A 19,383-nucleotide genomic window follows, 5' to 3' on the forward strand; every position below is an offset into this window, starting at 1 on the left:
TGTTGAAGAGATCAGAATCATTATTTTGAATTAGTTGACATATTGGAGATTGGGATTTTTTTTGCTATTTTTCCAGCAAGGATTTCTCCAAGAAATGTTCAGGCCGTCTTCCATTTGAAGATATATTGTCAGAGTTTCCTATTAGCAGTTCTCAACTAGAAAATTCAGTGGTGTAAAATTGTTATTGCTGATACATTAGAACAGAAAACCTGTTTATTGCCATTTGCTGATCTTTTCTTCACATTAATGGGAATCCACAGGCCAGTCAGTTTGAAAGGAGAAGTCGAGAGTGTAAAGGAACACTGGATTTCTCCGCCAAAACTATTAATCCCACCTGCTATTGACCAATAGGATGAATATTTGTGGATGGGGTAGATCTTGGTCTAATTTTACACCTACCATCTTCTATTGCAAATATTTATTATAAACAGTTGCTCAACAGAAATATTTAAAACATTTTAATTGTTAACTTCCATACTTCTGGCCAATCACATAGACAAACTTCTCAAGTTTCCCTGGATGATTCAGAAGTAATAACCACCTGTGAGTCATAGAGACCTGGGGATCCCAAGCTTGATCCCTATTCCTTATTGAGTTTTGTGTTGAGGATTACAGTTGTATGCAGCTCTCCTGGAATAGCACGGAGTAAACAATTCTCAAAGTGTGTGAGTTCCTGATCATGACAGGATCGAGATTGGTTGTGCTGTGTTCCCCAGTGAATAGCACACGCTAACAAAGATTGTGCATGAACAAAACCTATTTCAATGAGGTATCAGAGTACAATTTATGGCTGTGGAAGTGTGCAAAAGGGAGAATTGAAAAGGGGGAAAAAATAGTTTAAAATATCTGAAACAGAGGTACAGAAAGTTTACAAGTTTCAATGCGGCTGCTTAAAATCTAATGGTGCACTTGTTCAGTTTTGTTAGCTGAGGCTTCCTCAATAAGCGTGAAATGATGATTCTGTTTCATCCCAGGACAAGTGTCCATGAGTCATTTGGGCAATGACATTGCAATGTGGCCTTTTTTGATCTGTTGGCTAAAGAAAGCTAAGTTTTGTGCCAATTAAGGAAAATGTGTTTTGCTTTTTTGAGCTAGACTGCAAAAAAAAATATTTTTAAGCATTTAGGTAGAAGTGGTTCTTTATTAAGATTAATTTTGAACACCATGTGAGGGCAGATTTCCCTGAATCAGGAATGGTGTATAGCCAAACTCCAGTGATGCAAAAGGGAGCAAGTAACTCAGTAAAAATGTAGGTATGTGGTTTGTATTATTTGTCTATTTTTCTCCCCAGGAGTCAACAGAAAAACCATCAAAACGAGAAAATCCTCACAAATATTTGCTGTACAAACCAACATTCAGTCAACTGTACACATTTCTTTCTGCATCTTTTAAGGTTTGCTAATTTTCCAATGTTAATGATCGCTATTTGGAGAGGAAGATTACAGAATGCATTTGAAACAGTTTTCTAGAACAATATGTCAAGAAACCAATTAAGAATTGGCTATTTTAGATCTAGTATTGAGCAATCAGACAGTGTTAATCAGTAATCTTATTGTATAAGATTCTGTGGGAAAGAGTGATCTTAATGATAACGTTTCACAATGAGTTTGGGAGTGATGTGGTTAAGTACAAACTAGGAAATTATGGCAATTATGGAGTTATGAGGGGAGAGTTGGCTGAGGTAGAGTGGGAATTAGATTAAAAGATATAACCATAGATAAGTATTGGTAAACATTTAAAGAAATAAGCCATAATTCTCAAAGAATATACATTCCTTTGGAATAAAAATTCCACTGGAAAATCAGTACTTCCATGGCTAACTTGAGATATTAAAGTTAAAAGAAGGGGCTTACAATGTTGCCAAAAAAGTAGTGAATCTGAGGATTGGAGGATTCTAAAAATCAGTGAAGAATGACCAAGAAATTGATGAAGCAGAATAGGATATGACAGTAAACTAGTAAAAAATATATAAAAAAGGTAAGTTTTGCAAGTTTGTTAAAGGGGAGAAATTTAGTGAAAGTAAACATGGGTTCTTAGAGGCAGAGACAGCAGAAATTATAGTGGTGTATGAGGAAACAGCAGAGACAAATATTTTGTCTGTTTTCACAGTGGAAGACACAAATAACATGTTGGAAAATTAAGGAACCCAGGGTCTAATAAGGAACTAAGTAATTAATATTAGTAAAGTAAAAGTACTGGAGAAATTAATGAGGCTAATAGCTGACAAACCTTGGACCGATGGCCTACAGCCATTGGTTTAAGAGGTAGCTGCAGAGGTAATGGATGCATTGGTTTTAATTGCTCAGAGTTCCATAAATTCTAGACTCATGTCTGTGGATTAGGAAGTACAAAATGTAACTCCCTACTGTTCAAGAAAGGAGGGAACGAGAAAACAAAGAACTTACGGACTAGTTAGCCTCATAAATAGTAGAGAAATTTTATTATGGGTGTGATAAATGAGCAATTGTAAAGTCACAGTATGGTGTAGGGTCAACACAGTTTTATGAAAGGAAAATCATACTTGACAAATCTTCGTTTGGTAGTACAGAGCTTGAGTATTGCTGAAAATTGAGACATGCAGTAGCAACATGAGTGGTATTCACCACTAACAGGATGCTGTCATCAAGCCAAAAAGTGTTCTACTTAACACACAATTCAGTAATGTGGTAAATGAATTTCAGTGCCAGTGTGATGCTAGGTATGTAGGTCATACATCCCAAAGAATGGCAGGTCGTATCAAACAGCATATCCCAGCCATTGTTCGCAATGGACAGGATACAGACCATACCCAACCAGCCTGAGCTTGCAAAACTCAAAACACAGTGTCCAATATTAGATGTAATTCCGCATTTGTTAAATAATCCTCAGTGCGCTAAGAATTACGCTGACAACCAATTTAAGATTATTAGTTGGGCTTACAGTGTGGTGAGTTTGCATATACTGGAAGCTACACATTATTGCATAGGCCCCTGTTCTTTGCAGACAGAAAGAACATGTACATACATTGTGTCTGTTTCAGCTAAACAACATTAGTGACAGCCATTCGCTGACTCATTCCTCAGGGCAATGTCTTGATCAATCAGGGTCAAGCTTTCTGGTTTAAATTTCAAATAGTGCAGTTAACTGTCAGTCTCCATCAGTGGTGCATTCTCCATGACAACACCATTTGCCAACCAGTCAGCACTCTCTCCAGTATAAATTGCTGCAGCTATAACTCAGGAAATTGAAGTGGGGAAGGAAGGCAGGAAAATTACAGTTACCAGAGAAGTAGTACTGAGTAAATTGTTAGAGCTGCGGGCTGACAAGAGACTGGGTCCTGATGACCTTCATAGAGTTTTTAGTGAGATAGTTGATGCATTGGATTTAATTTTCCAAAACTCCCTAGATTCACGAAAGGTCCCATTAGATTGGAAGACAGAAAATATAACTCCATTATTCAAACAGGGACGGAGACAGAAAGCGGTAAACTACAGGCCAGTTAGCTTAACATCTGTCGTACAGAAATTGTTAGAAGCTATTATTAAAGAAGTTATAGCAGGGCACTTGGATAAGCTCAAGGTCATCAGAGTTTTGTAAAAGGGAAATCATGTTTACCCAATTTATTGGAGTTCTTTGAGGAAATAACGTGCTGTGGATGAAGGGGAACCAGTGGGTGTACTGCACTAATTTCCAGAAGGCATTTGATAAAGTGCCACAAAGGTTATTGCGGAAAATAAAAGCTCATTGTATAGGGGGTGGCGTAGATAGAAGATTAGCTGGCTAACAAGAAGCAGAGAGCAGCCATAAATGGACCTTTTCTGGTTGGCAAGATGTAACGAGTGGTGTGGCACAGGGATCACTGCTGAGATCTCAACTGTTTACAATTTATATAAATGACTTGGATGAAGGATTGTTGCCAAATTTGCTGATGACACAAAGATAAGTAGGAAAGTAAGTTGTGAAGGAGACATAAGGAGGCTACAAAAAGCTATAGATAGGTTAAATTAGTGGTCAAAGATCTGGCAAATGGTGTATAATGTGGGAAAATGTGAAATTGTCCATTTTGGTAGGAAGAATAAAAAAAAATTATCTAAATGGTGAGAGGGTGCGGAGAGATCTGATTGTCTTAGTGCATGAACCACAGAAGGCTAGTATGCAGGTACAGCAAGTAATTCGGAAAGCTAATAGAATGTTATCATTTATTGCCAGGAGAATTGAATACAGAAGTAGGGAGGTTATGCTTCAGTTGTACAGGGCACTAGAGGGACCACATTTGGAGTACTCTGTACAGTATTGGTCACCTTATTTAAGGAAGGATGTAAATGCTTTGGAAGCAGTTCAGAGAAGATTTACCAGACTAACACCTGGAATGGGTAGGTTGTGTTATGAGGGAAGGTTGGACAGATTAGGCTTGTATCCACTGGTGTTTAGAAGAGTAAGAGGTGACTTGATTGAAAGATATAAGATCCTGAGGGGCATCGACAGGGTGGACGTGGAGAGGATGTTCCCTCTTGTGGGAGAATCTAGAACTAGGGGTCACTGTTCAAAAATAATGGGTCGCCTATTTAAGACAGAGATGAGGAGAAATTTCTTCCTCAAAACGAAAGTGGAAATCTTTGAATATTTTTAAGGCAGAGCTAGATAAATTCTTAATAAGCAAAGGAGGTGATAAGTTATCAGGGGTAGGCAGGAATGTGGAGTTGAGGTTAGGATCGGATCAGCCATGATCTTACTAAATGGCAGAGCAGGTTCGAGGGGCTGAATGGCCTACTCCTTGTTTGAATGTTGTTTTCCCCTGATATTGGTGTTCTTGCGAGTGTCCTGATGAATGCAAGACAAAAAGCTTAGACATGTCTCTTTTAGCAATACTTTTTGACAAATCTATTGGTTTGCGTGTGTAACTGCTACAGTAGATAAAGGAGAATCAATGGATTTGGTATCTTTGGATTTTTAGAAGGCATTTGATAAGGTGCCATGTAAGAGGTTGTCACTGTTATGACTAGGTGAGAAGGGGTGAACTGGCCCCCCTCTGTTCAACTTCCTCAGTTGGTCACTACAAAGGTTTAAGTCTCTTTTCCACAAGGATATGCCTTTTTCCAAATCAGAATGTATTTAACTTTTTAAGCTGTGAGCAATAAGAAACCAATCAAATGAGGTTTTTTTGAGTCAAAGGGCAAATTTATTAACCACTAATCCGGAGGAAAAATAACAAAAACATGACGTCAAGCATTCAGCCTTCATGCAGTCATTCAAACACACATGCGCGTGCTTATACACACACACACACACACACACACACACAACACAAGTATCAGAAGTAAGGGGAGTTAGAGCCCAATTTTTAAGAAAAGTAAATAGTAAAAGAGTATCTGGTTAAATGTCCTTTAATTGTCCCTAAATTGGAGATTTTAAACACTGTGGCCGATTTAGGTTAGCTGGTTTCTTGGATGTGGTCATTTGTTGAAGATGTTGCAATTATTATGAGATCTCTGTTCGCTGGTAGAGTTGTCTTCTTGAACTAGACGACACACTTATTCCAAAAGAGAGAGACAGAGGGAGTGAGCAGCCTTTAACCTGTTTCCTCTGCTGAAAACTTTCTTGACACCACTTGTGTTACTTACAATCTTTTTCTCTAGTGGCTGGCAGGCTTAACATGAAATACTTCACCCGTTGTGTATTTCCAAGAGGCTTTGGGTGTTCCTGTCTGTGGCAGCCATTGCCTTTTTAATGTCTCTTCCTTAGACAGTTATGCGTTTCGATGGGTATCTGAGTTATAGGAAATGTCTGTCTCTTCACAGTTCCCTGAGGGTGCTTTGTTTGTTTCTCGCCTTCACCATAGAATGTGGCCTTGCATTTTTAAGCAGTTTGCTGTGTCTCAGTTCAAATTGAAAATTTCCAGCCAGTTGAAAAATCACATTTTTTTTTAAAAAGAAGGGGCTTCGCCTCATGACAGTTGCACAAGATTAGGGCTCATGGAATTGGGGCTATTATATTAGCATGGATCAAGGACTTGTTAACAGAGAAAAACCAGACTGGGAATAAATGGGTCATTGTCAGATGGCAGGACATAATAATAGAGTGCCGCAGGAGTCAGTGTTTGGCCCTTATATACTATCTATATCAATGATTTGGATGAGGGGACTGGGTGTAATATATTCAAGTATGCTGATGATACAAAGCTAGATCACCAGAGTAAGCTGTGAGAAGACTGCAAAGGGATATACACCAGCTAAGTGCTTGGGCAAATGGAGTATGATGTGAGGAAGTGTGAAATTATCCACTTTCAGGAAAAGTGGAAAAGCAGAATACTTTTTTTAAAGGTGAGACACCAGTAAATGTTGGTATGCAGAGCTTTTGAGGGCCCTTGAACATGAATCACCAGAAAGTTAGAATGCAGGTGCAGCAAGTAATTAGGAAAGCAAATGGTATATTAGTGCTTATTGCAAGAGATTTGGAGAACAAGAGTAAGGAAGTCTTGCTACAATTATATAAGATCTTGGTGAGACCACACCTGGAGTACTGTGTACAGTTTTGGTCACCTTACCTAAGGAAGAATACGTAGAAATAGAAGAGTAGGAAACACTTAAAATGGTTGATCAGTAGAGCCTAGGAGAAACTTATCCAACTGAAAGCAAAATCTAGTCAGTAATGATATATGATGGATGAATGAAGAAATAAGGGTAAAATTGAAACTAAAGATAAAAATGTACACTAAGCACATTAACAAAAAGGAGATGATGCCAAAAGGCAATAAGAAAAGGTTGGGAAAGGCCATTAAGAAGATAAATAGAAACAACAAAATTAAATTATCATGAAATATAAAAAGAAAGAGTACAGTATTCTATAGACACAAACAATAAAATAAAATCAGGATAGAGAAGAGAGGCTTACTAAGTTTAAACACTAGTAATTTACAGGTAATGACAGAGAAATGGTGGAATTATTAAATAACTGCTTGGTATTTACAAAAGACCCTAACATTAGCATAAGAAATCAAAATAGATACAATATAAATCTAAGATAGAAATGAGAGAGAAGCAGAATTACCTGGGGTTATAGATATACATATATAAAATTAGTGACGCAAGTTAATAAGGTGATTTTAAAAAAGGAAACAAAGCGCAGATCCATGTACCTTTTTAAATGAGTTGAGCGTTTCAGCCTCAACCACTAATTCAGGCATTGAATTCCAGATGCCCACCACCCTAGGTGAAAAAACTTTCCTTATGTTCCCTCTAATCCTTCTATCAATCACCTTGAATCTATGCCCCCTGGTTAATTGACCCCATAGCTAGGGGAAATGGGTCTTTACAGTTTACCCTTTCTAGGCCCCTCATAATTTTGCACACCTCAATTTGGTCACCCCTCAGCCCCCTCTGTTCTAAGGAAAATAACCCCAGCCTATCCAATCTTTCCTGATAGGTGCAATTTTCAAACCCTGCCAACATTCTTTTAAGTCTCTTCTGTACTCTCTTCAGAGCAGTTTTGTCCCTTGTGTAATGTGACAACCAGAGCCGTACACAAAATTCCAGCTGTGGCCTAACCAGCATTTGATACAGTTCCAGCATTGCATCCCTGCCTTTGTATTCAATAACTCGTCCAATAGGGGAAGCATTCAATATGCTTTCTTTACCACCTTATTCACCTGTCTCCTGCCACCTTCAGGAGATTGCGGGCATGCACTCCTAAGTCTCTCACTTCCTTAACCCGTCTCAATATCCTCCCATTTATTGAGTATTCCCCTGCTTTGTTTGCCCTCTGTCAAATGTATTGCCTCACTTTTCTGGATTGAATTCTATTTGCCACTTTTCTACCTGCCCAACCAAACCGTTGATATCATTCTGAAGCCAATAGCTATCCTCTCCACTATCAACTTGATGGCCAATTTTTGTGTCATCTGCAAATTTCCCAATCATGCCTCCCACATTTAAGTCCAAATCATTTAATATATACAACAAACAGCAAGGGACCCAACACTGAGCCCTGTGGAACACCACTGGAAACTGCTTTCCATTCATAGAAACTCTATCGACCATTACCCTTTGTTTCCTGTTGCTGATCCAATTTTGGATCGAATTTGCCACCTTCCACTATATCCCATGAGATCTCAAATTTTCTGACCAGTCTGCCATGTGGGAACTTGTCAAATGCCTTGCCAAAACCCATGTCAACAGTATGCACAGCAATACCCTCATCAACCCTCCTTGTTACTTCTTCAAAAAATTCTATTAAGTTAACAAGACACAATCTTCCCCTAACAAAACCGTGCTGACTATCCCTGACAGTTTATCCCGTCTCTCAGAATTGATTTCAATAATTTGTCCATCATAGGACTGACCGGCCTACAATTTTATGGCCTTCCCTCGTACTCTTTTTAAATATCGGTACAATGTTCACAGACCTCCAATCCTCTGGTACTCGCCTGTATATATTGAGGATTGGAAAATGATCCTCAAAGCATTCACTATTTCCTCCCTGGCTTCCTTTAACACCCTGGGATACAATCCATCTGGCCCTGGTGATTTATCCACCTTCAAGGATGCCAGTCCCTCCAGTATTTCCCCTCTCATTATGCTTATTGTATCTAATATTTCATACTCCTCCTCTTTTACTAGAATATTAACATCATCCCTTCCCTTAGTGAAGGCAGAGACAAAGTACGCATTGAGAACCCTGCCCACATCTTCAGCATCAATGCATAAGTTGCCATGTACATCTGAGAGACCCTACCCTTTCCTTAGTTACTCTCTTGCTTTTAATGTACTGGTAAAACATCTTTGGGTTTTCTTTGTCCTTACCTGCCAATATTTTTTCATATCCTCTTTGCTTTCCTAATTTCTTTTTTTACTTCATCTCTGTACTTTCTACACTCCTCTAGGCTCTTTACAGTATTAACCTTTTTGTGACTGTCATAAGCTTTCTTTTTCTGCTTTGTCTTATCCTGTATACTTCTGGATAACCAAGGGGGCTCTAGATTTGGCAGTACCACCTCTTTCTTAGTGGGGACTTGTCTACAATGTGTGTCGTAGAATCTCGCTTTTGAATACCTCCCACTGATTTGATGCCGTTTTCCTTTCCAGTACCTGTATCCAGTCCACTTTTGCCAGTCACTTTTCAACTTTGTAAAATTTTTCTTCCCTCAATTTAGAACATTTACTGCTGTTCTATTTCTTTTCCATAATGATGCTAAATCTAACTGTATTATGGTCACTATCTCCAAAATGGCCACCCACTATTAGTTCATCCACTTGCCCAGCTTTATTTCCTAAGATTAAATCTAGAATTACGCCCCCACTCGTTGGGCTTGTTATGTGCTGGCTGAAAATGTTCTCTTCAATGCAGTTTAAGAATTTTGTGCTCTCTGTGCCCTTCACACTGTTTGTATCCCAACTGATATTAGGGTAATTGACAAAAAGCAACAACGATTTGGGTGTAGATTTATTAGTAATAAAAGCTAAAAAGAAACATCAGGTTTGTACTGTCAAAAATAAGATGGCACTGGAAACTGCTAGAGCTTTCCTGCAAGAGGAAGAGATGTCCCTGATGATTTTACAAGGGATTCCAAAAGCCAGGTTATCGAATTGGCAAGTAAAGTAAGAGTAGGATTGCCTGCCAAAGTTAGAAAGGCAGAGATAATCGAAGAGATGGCACAACATTTGAAATTGGAAGGAATACTTGAGAAACCAAATTCTCCAAGGGGTGGTTCATTGGAATGGGCTCAAAATCAGTTGCAAATAAAAAAAAAATTGGAACTAGAGGCAGTAGAGAGAAAAAGAACATTCCAGAGAGAACAGACAGAAAGATAGGAGAGAGAGAAAGAGAACAAGAAAGGGAACTAGAAAAGGAGGAAAGAGAATAAGTGAGAGAATTCCAGCTTAAAATGCTAGCAGTTTAAAAAAGAGACACCAGTCGATAAGGTAGGACTTATTTCCAGATCAGAACCCAGTGGGGAGATATTTAAATTTATACAAGCTCTTCCAAGATTTGGGGAAAGGGATATTGAAGCATTCTTTATTTCATTTAAGAAAGCTAAACAGATGAACTAGCCTGAAAGGAACAAGACCTAAAACCTCTTTCTCCTGTGTGTGGAAGATTCCAGTCATTCCACAATAATAGCTTTTTCTCAAATCTCTACAACCTGCTCTCTCTCTGAAAACCCCTGTCAAGAGGCAAAGGAGAAAATCACTGTTAGAGACATTGAAAGGCAAGTGCTCAACCAGTGAACTAAATACTGAAAATGCTGGAAGACCACCTCGTGTCATCAACAAGAACTGAAAGGAATTTGGAAGACATCGATCAAAATCAACCCATTGAATTTTTATCCCACCTGTGTGCGTGTGCGTAAATAGGAATTTAAGGGGGTAGAGTTTAAGTTATAATGTTAGAAGTTAACAGTTAATATTTCTTTCTTTTGCTACCAGTTAAAGACAATTTGTTCAATGAACAGTTGTTTACTTATTATGTTTACAAACCTGGTGCTCGTATTCTGTTAACCTAAATTAAACAGGTAGAATTGGGGCAATCTGGTGGTTTGATCAAACTTTTTCACGTTTGTTGCGGCTCGGGGAGCGGTGGGGCTTGATATTGCAATGCAGTATCCTCAGTGAGTTGTGACAGTTGAAGTTTCCAACTATTACTGCCCTATTATTTTTGTACTCAGAAATTTGTCTACATATGTGCTCTTCTAATTCCTTTTCACTATTTGGGAGTCTATAGTACATTCCTAGCAGTGTGGCTGCCCCTTTTTTATTTCTGAGCTTAACCCATATGGCCTCATTTGATGCTTCATTGAGTGTATCCTCCTTCCTCATACCCGTAATTGATCTGTTAACCAATAATGCTGCACCTCTACCTTTTTATCCCCCTCACCATACTACCTGAAAACTCAATATCCAGGGATGTTGATCTGTTGTTTTTGCCCCTCTTTAAGCCAAGTTTCCATTATAGCGATGACATCATGCTGCCATGTGTCAATCTGTACCCTCAGCTTATTAGCTTTATTTGCTATACTCCTTCCATTTGCATATATACCTTTTAACACTGCCATATTCCTCTGCTGTATACTTTTTAAACCTGCTTCTTCTGTCTTTCAGAGTCACTTACTAATTTTATATCTCCCATTCCCTGCTCTGAATTTGCCCTCAGGTTCCCATTCCTCTGTCAATCTAGTTTAAACCCTGCCACAACAGCACTAGCAAATCACCCTGCATTGATATTTGTCCCAGTCCTGTTCAGATGTAGACCGTCCAATTTGTACAGATCCCAAGAACTGGTTCCAATGCCTCAGAAATCTGATGCCCTCCCTCCTATACCAACTTTCCAGCCACGTTTTTAATTGTTCAATTCTCCTGTTTCTATACTAATTTGCATATGGGACTGGGAACAATCCTGAGATTACTGCTTTAGTGGTCCTGCCTTTCAGTCTCCTTCCTAGCTCCCTAAAATCTGCTTTCAGGACCTCATCTCCTTCCCTACCCAAGTTATTGGTACCAATGTGGACCATGACTTCTGGCTGACACCCTCCCCCAGAAGTATGTCCTGTAGCTGCTCCATGACACCCTTGACCCTGGCACCAGGGAGGCAGCATAACATCCTGGAGTCATGTCTACGGCCACAGAAATGTCTGTCTGTTCCCCTAATGAATCCCCCTATCGCTAATGCTCTTCCTTTCTTCTTCTTCCTCCCTTCCTGTACAGCAGCACCACCTGTGGTGCCACAAACTTGGCTCTGACTGCACTTCTCCGAGGAACCAGTGCCCTCACTGGTATCCAAAACAGAAAATTGATTGATGAGTGGTACCCAGGGGACTCCTGCAATAACTGTCTAGTTCTCTTGGACTGCCTGGCGGTCACCCATTCCCTTTCTGTCTCCAGGCTCCTAAGCTGTAGTGTGACCACCTCTCTGAACGTACTCTCCACGTAGCTCTTAGGCTTGTGGATGCTCCACAGTGACTCCAGCTGCTGCTCTAGCTCTGAAACCAGGAGCTCAAGCTCAGGTTTCTGCAGCTGGTGACGCTTCCTGCACATGTGGCCGCATCCACAACTTCCCACATTTAATGAAAACAAGTATTTTTTGTCCAAAATGCAAGGATTTAATCAGTTAAATGGTATACACGGCTATTCTGATGTTTTATGAACCAATCTATTATTTTTGTTTAGTTGTACTTCAAATTTAAAAATGAAGAGCAACAAGAAAATTGATTATCATATCAAACGGTGTTTTAAAGGCAATAATACTACATGAAATTTCAATGAAAAATGTTTGTATTTTCATTTTCAGGAGCTGCCTGGAAATAGCGTCCTCCTGGTCTATCTGTCAGCTACTGGTGTATTTCCTACAGGTCGTTGTGATTATGAAGGTATAATACAAGAATGCCTCCAGTCATTTGCAGGGCTTGAATTGAGTTCAAAGGAATTAAATTTAATAATTTACAGGAAGGGGACTGTGGGATATTTTGTTGAACACAGCAGAATTTTTCAATTTGAGCAATTTTTGCTATTTGTTCATGGGACCTCGTTGTCGGTGGCAAGATAAGCATTTATTGCCCATCCTTAATTGCCTTTGAGAAAGTGGTGGTGAGCCATCTTCTTGAACCCACTGCAATCCATGTGTTGTAAGCCCACCCGTGGTGCGGTTAGGGAGGGAGCCTCAGGATTTTGACTAAGTTACAGTGAAGGAATGGCGATATAGTTCTAAGACAGGATGGAGTGTGGTTTGGACGGGAATTTGCAGGTGGTGGTGTTCCCATGCATCTGCTGGCCTTGTTCCTCTAGGTGGTAGAGCTTGCAGATTTGGGAAATGCTGTCATGATTGGACAGAGTCAACGTGGATTTATAAAAGGGAAACCTTGTTTGACAAACCTGTTGGAATATTTTTGAGGATGTTACTTGTAGCATAGGTAAAGGAGAACCAATGGAGAAAACGTGTTTGTATTTTCAGAAGGCTTTTGATAAAATTAGAACACCTGGGATTGGGGTAATATACTGCTATGGATTGAGAATTGGTTAACAAACAGAAAACAGAGTAGGAATAAGCAGGTATTCTCAGGATGGCAGGCTGTTACTCGTGGGGTACCACAAGGATCAGTGCTTGGGCCACAGCTGTTCACAATCTAGTGTTTCAAAGAATGGGAGGTAATCTCATTGAAACTTACAAAATTTTTACAGGGCATGACAAGGTAGATGTGGATGGAATGTTTCCCCTGGCTGGTGAGTTTAGCCAACAGGTCATGACCTCCTGGGCAACCATACCTCTGCCACAAGGACACCTGCAAGTGAGATATGAAGATGGTGGACATTGATACTGGCAACTGAGAGGCAGTCACTAACAGTCATGACTCTGGAGGCTGACTGCTTGGACGGGCATTGGAAGATCAGGAATGAAAAGCTCAACTGGCTAAGAAGAGGGTCCAGAGAAAACAGAGGCCAGCAAATTGTGCACCTTCTCAGCCCACTGTCTCCCTCTGCAGCAAAGGCAGCAGAGATTACCTTGCCAGAGCGGGGCTCCTGAGCCACACCAAGCAAAACTTAACACAGAGTTGACAGCACTAATCATCAGCTTACCAGACAGAAGATCAATTTAGTGGCTCTAAACTTTTTTCAGGCCTCAATATCTCCAAATATGAGTGGTGTTCTATTTGAGGCCTAAACAGGATCTTGTACAAGGAAACTTTAGTACTCTTAGTTTTGTATTAGATCAGCCTAGCTATACATGCTAATGCTATATGTGCTTTTGCAATAATCCCTTGGCACAGTTTGTGGACCACATACAGAGTGGTTTCTTTACATTTGAACAGACTTCATATACATGTCTGACATTAGCCCTACCCACATGCTTTACACTACATTTATCTACATTAACAGTCATCTGCCAGATGTAAGCTCATTCTCCGATGCATCTAGATTAGATTATCTTTTTGCTCTCAAGGTCTCTGACACCAATACGGATATAATTGTAATCTGTTGACAGAACCCCTCTAAGACCTTCATCCAGATAATTGATATAAATCATGAAAAGAAGCAGCTTTAAAATTGTCACTGTAGTATTCCACTTGTAACTAGTCTCTGTGCAGAACCACTAGAATTAATGACCACTCACTGCCTAATAGAGCACAGTGAATTCTCCATCCAGACCAGGTTCTGTACTCCACTCTCCCAGGAAGCTAACTACTGTAACATAGTGTGTGACACCTTGTCAAAAGCTTTGAAAGTCAAAATATACAGTGGCCTTTGAGATGACCTTCATCCATCAGCCTAATAATCTCTGAGGAATTTAACCAGGTTGCTAATCTGTTCTCCATCAAGTTGGTTGTATAGAGTATCTCAGGTTGTATAGAGTATCCCAGAAGATCCCTTATAGATTTACACAATGATATAGCACAGAAGGAGGTCACTCAGCTTATCATGCATGTGTTAGCTCTTTGAAAGAGCTATCCAGATAGTCCCACTCCCCTACTTTTTTCCCAAACCTTTGAATTTTTTTTTACTTCAAATGTTTATCTAATTTCCTTTTAAAGTTGTAATTGAATTGGCTTCCACCACCCTTTCAGGCAGTGCATTTCAGATCATTATAGCTTGCTATGCAAAAGGTTTTTCTTCAGATTGCCTTTGGTTCTTTGCCAGTTGTGCCCTCTGGTTATACAGTCCCTTCTATCACTGGAAAGAATTTCTCCTTAATTACTCTACCAAAAGCTTTCAAAATTTTGAATACCCCGATCAAATCTCCCTTAACCCTCTCTGCTCTAAGCAACACAATCCAGTTTCTCTCGTCTCTCAAAGTAACTGAGACCTCTGTCATTGGTACTATTCTAATAATCTCTCCCACACCCTCCAAGGCCTTGACATGCTTCCTAAAGTATGGTGCCCAGAATTGGCCACAGTTTTCCCAACTGGGATCTAACCAATGTTTTATCAAGGTTTAGTATAACTTCTTTCCCTCTGTTCTTTCCATTATTATTCCTTCTAACAACTTCTATCACTGACCAAGTTCATAGGCCTATCATTTTCCATTTCTGATTTCATTGCCTTTTTGAGTTTTAGTATAACATGAGCCGCCTTTCAGTCATCAGGATTGATGCCATCTCCCAGTGAGCTATTGAATGTATGAGCAACCACAACTTTCATTTATATAGCACCATTAATTCAGTAAAATGTCCCAAGGTGCTCCACAGAAATAATTTCACACAAAATTTGGAATTTAACTGCATAAAGGAATATTAGGACAGGTGACCAAAGAGCTGGGTATTAAGGAGTGTCTTGAAAAAGGAGAGAGAGGTAATGAGTCAGACAAATTTTAGGAAGGAAATTCTAGAAATTGAGGCCTAGGAAACTGAAACAATGGCCTCCAGTGGTGAGGCAATAGAAATCGGGTATGTGTAAGAGACCAGAATTAGAGTAATGCAGAGATCTCAGGTTGTAGAGCTGGAGGAAGTTACAGAAATGGGGAAGTGCAAGGCCGTGGAAGGATTTGAACATAAGGATGATAATTTAAATTAAACGTTCTTCCCTTGTTGCTTGAAGGTGTTGATTTCTTGCTTTGCTCTGATTCCCCATTATGGTTGCACTCTGGTAGCATGCCCAATTGTTCTTTGTGTGTAAACCTTGATTGAGTGAGCCATTCTATTTACCCATGGAGAACTTAGCTGGATCATATCCTCAACAATCATCCACATGTGTCTACTTCCAACGTGGTCTTCAGATAGTAATTAGGAATGGGAATTTTGGTGCTGATTTCTCCCTGTTAATTCATGTATATGTTTACAGTGCACATCCTGCTGCCCTGTTGAAATTCAGCATATTCTAGGAATTTAAACTCTATTATCTTCATGAAACATCAATAGAATTTTCTCCTAATTATTAACCTTACAGCTCCTCATGTAATTGAAATTCTAACTTTTACTTTGTTTATTTTTATACCTCACCAGAATGTTATGCTTCAGTGCTAGTTTTGTTTGTTGTGACTGGCCCACTAACTGGTTGGTGGTGCAGTGTTGTGGTATCACAGTTACCAGGCAACCTTTTAACACATTTTAATATTTGATTCCTCCTTCTCTTTCCCACAAGTTCCTTCATCCTCCATCTTTGCCATCCTCCTTCATCTTTGTGTCAGGATGATGGAGTAACAAGTGTCAAACTGTATTTTGCTACTGGTCTATTTAGAGAAACACTTGAATTTATGTAATTCAGGAATGAATTTCTCTGGGGAACCTGAGCGCAAGTGCCAAAAGTGAGATTTGAGCTTTGAATCTTGTCAGAGACCAATACTTCAACATTGTCGTTACTAGACTGTTCCAGTGCTGTCAACCTACATTAGGTAGTGCAAAAGTTGGATAGGACCCAGTACACATGAATGCATAACTCATATTACTGCTTTTAGTTTAAAAAAAATAATAGACTTTAAAAAAAAAAGTCATTTGGCATAGTCCCGAAAGAAGTATTGGTCAGAAGAGGTTTTCTTGTCAGTAATCCGTTAATGGCTAATGGATATCTAACTTCTGAGCAGGCATCCATCAGCTGTCCAACTGCTGAAGTGATGCTAGCATCAGAAATATATTGTCACAGGCATACGTTTACTTGGATAAATAAAAGCAGGGAAAGCTGGGAATTTGAAGGAGAATAGTAAAACGCAAGAGAATGCAGGATTGATGCTTTCTACTACAAAGTGTCTTTTAATAAATGAAATGATGATAACTGCTGATGACCAAATTGATTTTCTAAATTTAAGCCTTCCTTATGATCCTGAAAGTTAAGTTCTGGTTTTTGGTGTTCTAAGTTTTGTTGTTTTTGGTTAACTCTGCACTTTCTTTTAGTTATTTGCAAATTTCTCTGTGGCATTGACTCTACATTTTTTAAAATTTATCGATAGATCTGACATTGTTTACTTTTAATAGTGTATAAGCAGGATGTTTATTAACCCCTTCTCAAGTTGTATGTTCTAAAGTGCTCCACAGTCAATTAAATGGAATTGAAATTGTAATGTAGGGGGATACTGCAACCAATTTGTACACTGCCGTGTCTCACAAATAGCACTGAGACCTGATAATCTGTTTTAGTGATACTGGATGAGGAATATTTTCTAGGGCACCAGGAGAACACACCTAAAAGGGCAGATGGGACCCTGATTAAATGTCTCACCCAAATGGTGGCACCTCAAACAATGTAGGAGTCCCTCAGTACTGCACTGAAATGTCAGTCTAGGTTATATTCTCAAATTTCTGAAAGGACCTGTAATCCTTTCAATTTTGCTTTATTTCACCAAAGGAAATCTGTTAATCTCTTATTTGATAGCTAATCCTAAAGAAATAAATAGGGTTATATTTTAAAAATGGGTTCTGGTTGATGAATGAAAATGTACTTAATTGAAATATCTATCTAACAAATTAAATTTTCTCCGCATGCTTAACATTTATAACCATGAGTGTCACTATCATTGATGTTTATTGAAAGTTAAGCCATCAGAAAGAATTAATGTATTTGTAGGTGAATGGTCTTCATGGTTAATGAGATGCCAAGAAATATAGTAGCAACCTTGAGATGTGATTTACTATCCTTGCAGTATGTTTTAGATTGATACTGCCAGCTAATCATTACATTTTTTTGAGCAATCTTTCCTGCTGGTGTGGGAGGAGTTGCTAAGTCTAATAGTTTTAACTTCAACAGAGTTATTTCCGTTTCACTATCTCCTAATGTTAAGATCAGTAATTTCCCATAAGTAGTTAATATCAAAAACTTTCCCTATGAAAACTACAGTGTATGCTTCAGATGACTTTCTGGGTAAATGCACTGCCTAACTGTTGAACTGAGCTGTATGGATCAGTAAGATCCTAGGTTTGATGCCTGGTCTGGACTGAGTTAGCTGATCTCAGTTGGGCATTACAATTAACTTGGGCATTGGCAAGCAAGGGAGGGGAAGAATCAACCAGGGTTTAATACTTTTGATCATTATTGAGTGACTTCAGATAGAAAGCGCCACATGTGAACTGAGGATAGGATTAAGTTTAGCTGTGATGCTGTGTTACCTAATTCATTTGGGTGATGTACCAGAAAATGATCATTGTATGTGAAACTGTATCCCACCAAGTATTGCTTTCTTCAAAAGAGATGGGGTGAAAAATGAGTGGGGGTTGTTGGGGTTAGGAAGGGGAGATATATTAAAGAAAAAGCAGGAAGGCAATCTAGAGGGATATTAATTTAAAAATTAAGTAGTATTAATGCACTTTAAGTACCTTTTGTGGGGAAGGGGTTGTATTGTTTATTCCCAAATTGTTGTCTACTTTATTATTATGACTTTGCATTCCTTTTATGATGTGCACGCACAAGTGGTATTCTTCACGTGTATGGTTTTTATTTATTATCTATGCCCAAACTGAAGTCAAAATATTTAATTAATGTTTTCATGCTTGTCTTTAAAGGTCAGTACAAATGCATGTCCTTGTTCTGTTAGTTCAGTTTAGACTGTAAGCCTGACACTAAATTGCTTTCTGAAGGAAGTAAGGGAAGCTTCCTAGTCTAATATCATGATAGGTTATTGTTGGTTATGTTATCTTTGGCATAAAGATTATTTTCCTTTTTTTGTAGGTTGTAGTATCATTCTCTACTTATTATAAAGAGGCAATATCTATGATTTCTACCCTTCATTCTTTTTAGTCTTTGATATTTTGAGGCTGTCACATTCCTGTATGGTCTGACATCTGACATTTATTTCCTATGACATTTTCTCCTGATGATGATAATTGAATGAGATAAAGAGGAATCAGAAGTGTATCCACTCACTGAAGGAGTCTTTGCCTGAACTAATTTTATGACAAGGTTTGCCTTTGTAATGTGGGCTATAGAATATATTGTGCCCATGTAAAGCCATCAACAGCATGCTTGAAGAATATTGGCAAAGAAGAACTGGAAACAAAGACACAAAATATTAATTCTTCTTTCCATGTTCTCCTAATCTGAAGTGAAAAGGTCAGCTACGGTGATGTTTGAATTTAACCTTTGTTACACAAGATCCCAAGTTGGGAATTTAGGACTAAAGGGCTACAATAGATTCTTACAAACTCTTCTTCCATGCTGTTTTTAAAATGCTTAATTTGGAGAAATATTGGTTTCTCCTTCTTAGTGTTTCATAACTAGTTTTATATTGCGGAGTGGAAGTATAAAAGAGGAAGATATAATAAGCCCAATTTTAATTCATTCAAAACCTGTTCACTTACACAGTTTAAAATCAGGCCTATATGTTTGCCTCTGTCACTTGTTACAAACACAAAGCCATATTTGTTAGTATTTTAGTGGGTGATCGATAACAAAGCTTATAGTTGTTTTCATGTTAAGTGCCTAGGCTTGGGGATTATGTAAACCTGTATGAAAGTGACCCTTGTGTTTTGGATTTTACAATAGGGAGTACTTGATGGTG

General features: G+C 38.8%; 1 protein-coding gene across 4 annotated transcripts in view; it reads left to right on the plus strand.

The window, feature by feature from the left end:
- Positions 1 to 19,383, plus strand: part of scai (suppressor of cancer cell invasion) — a 138,486-nt gene that overhangs the window by 86,625 nt on the left and 32,478 nt on the right. For all 4 annotated transcript variants that reach the window (XR_005943846.1, XM_041194119.1, XM_041194118.1 and 1 more), the window contains 2 exons: positions 1,292 to 1,393; positions 12,259 to 12,337. Coding sequence is in view for 3 of the 4 variants with exons in the window: in XM_041194119.1 (XP_041050053.1) it covers positions 1,292 to 1,393; positions 12,259 to 12,337 (181 nt within the window). In the remaining variant the exon portion in view is untranslated. The remainder of the gene's footprint in view (positions 1 to 1,291; positions 1,394 to 12,258; positions 12,338 to 19,383) is intronic.

This window comes from Carcharodon carcharias, chromosome 8 (assembly GCF_017639515.1).
Source record: "Carcharodon carcharias isolate sCarCar2 chromosome 8, sCarCar2.pri, whole genome shotgun sequence".
In the NCBI taxonomy this organism is placed as follows: Eukaryota; Metazoa; Chordata; class Chondrichthyes; order Lamniformes; family Lamnidae; genus Carcharodon; species Carcharodon carcharias.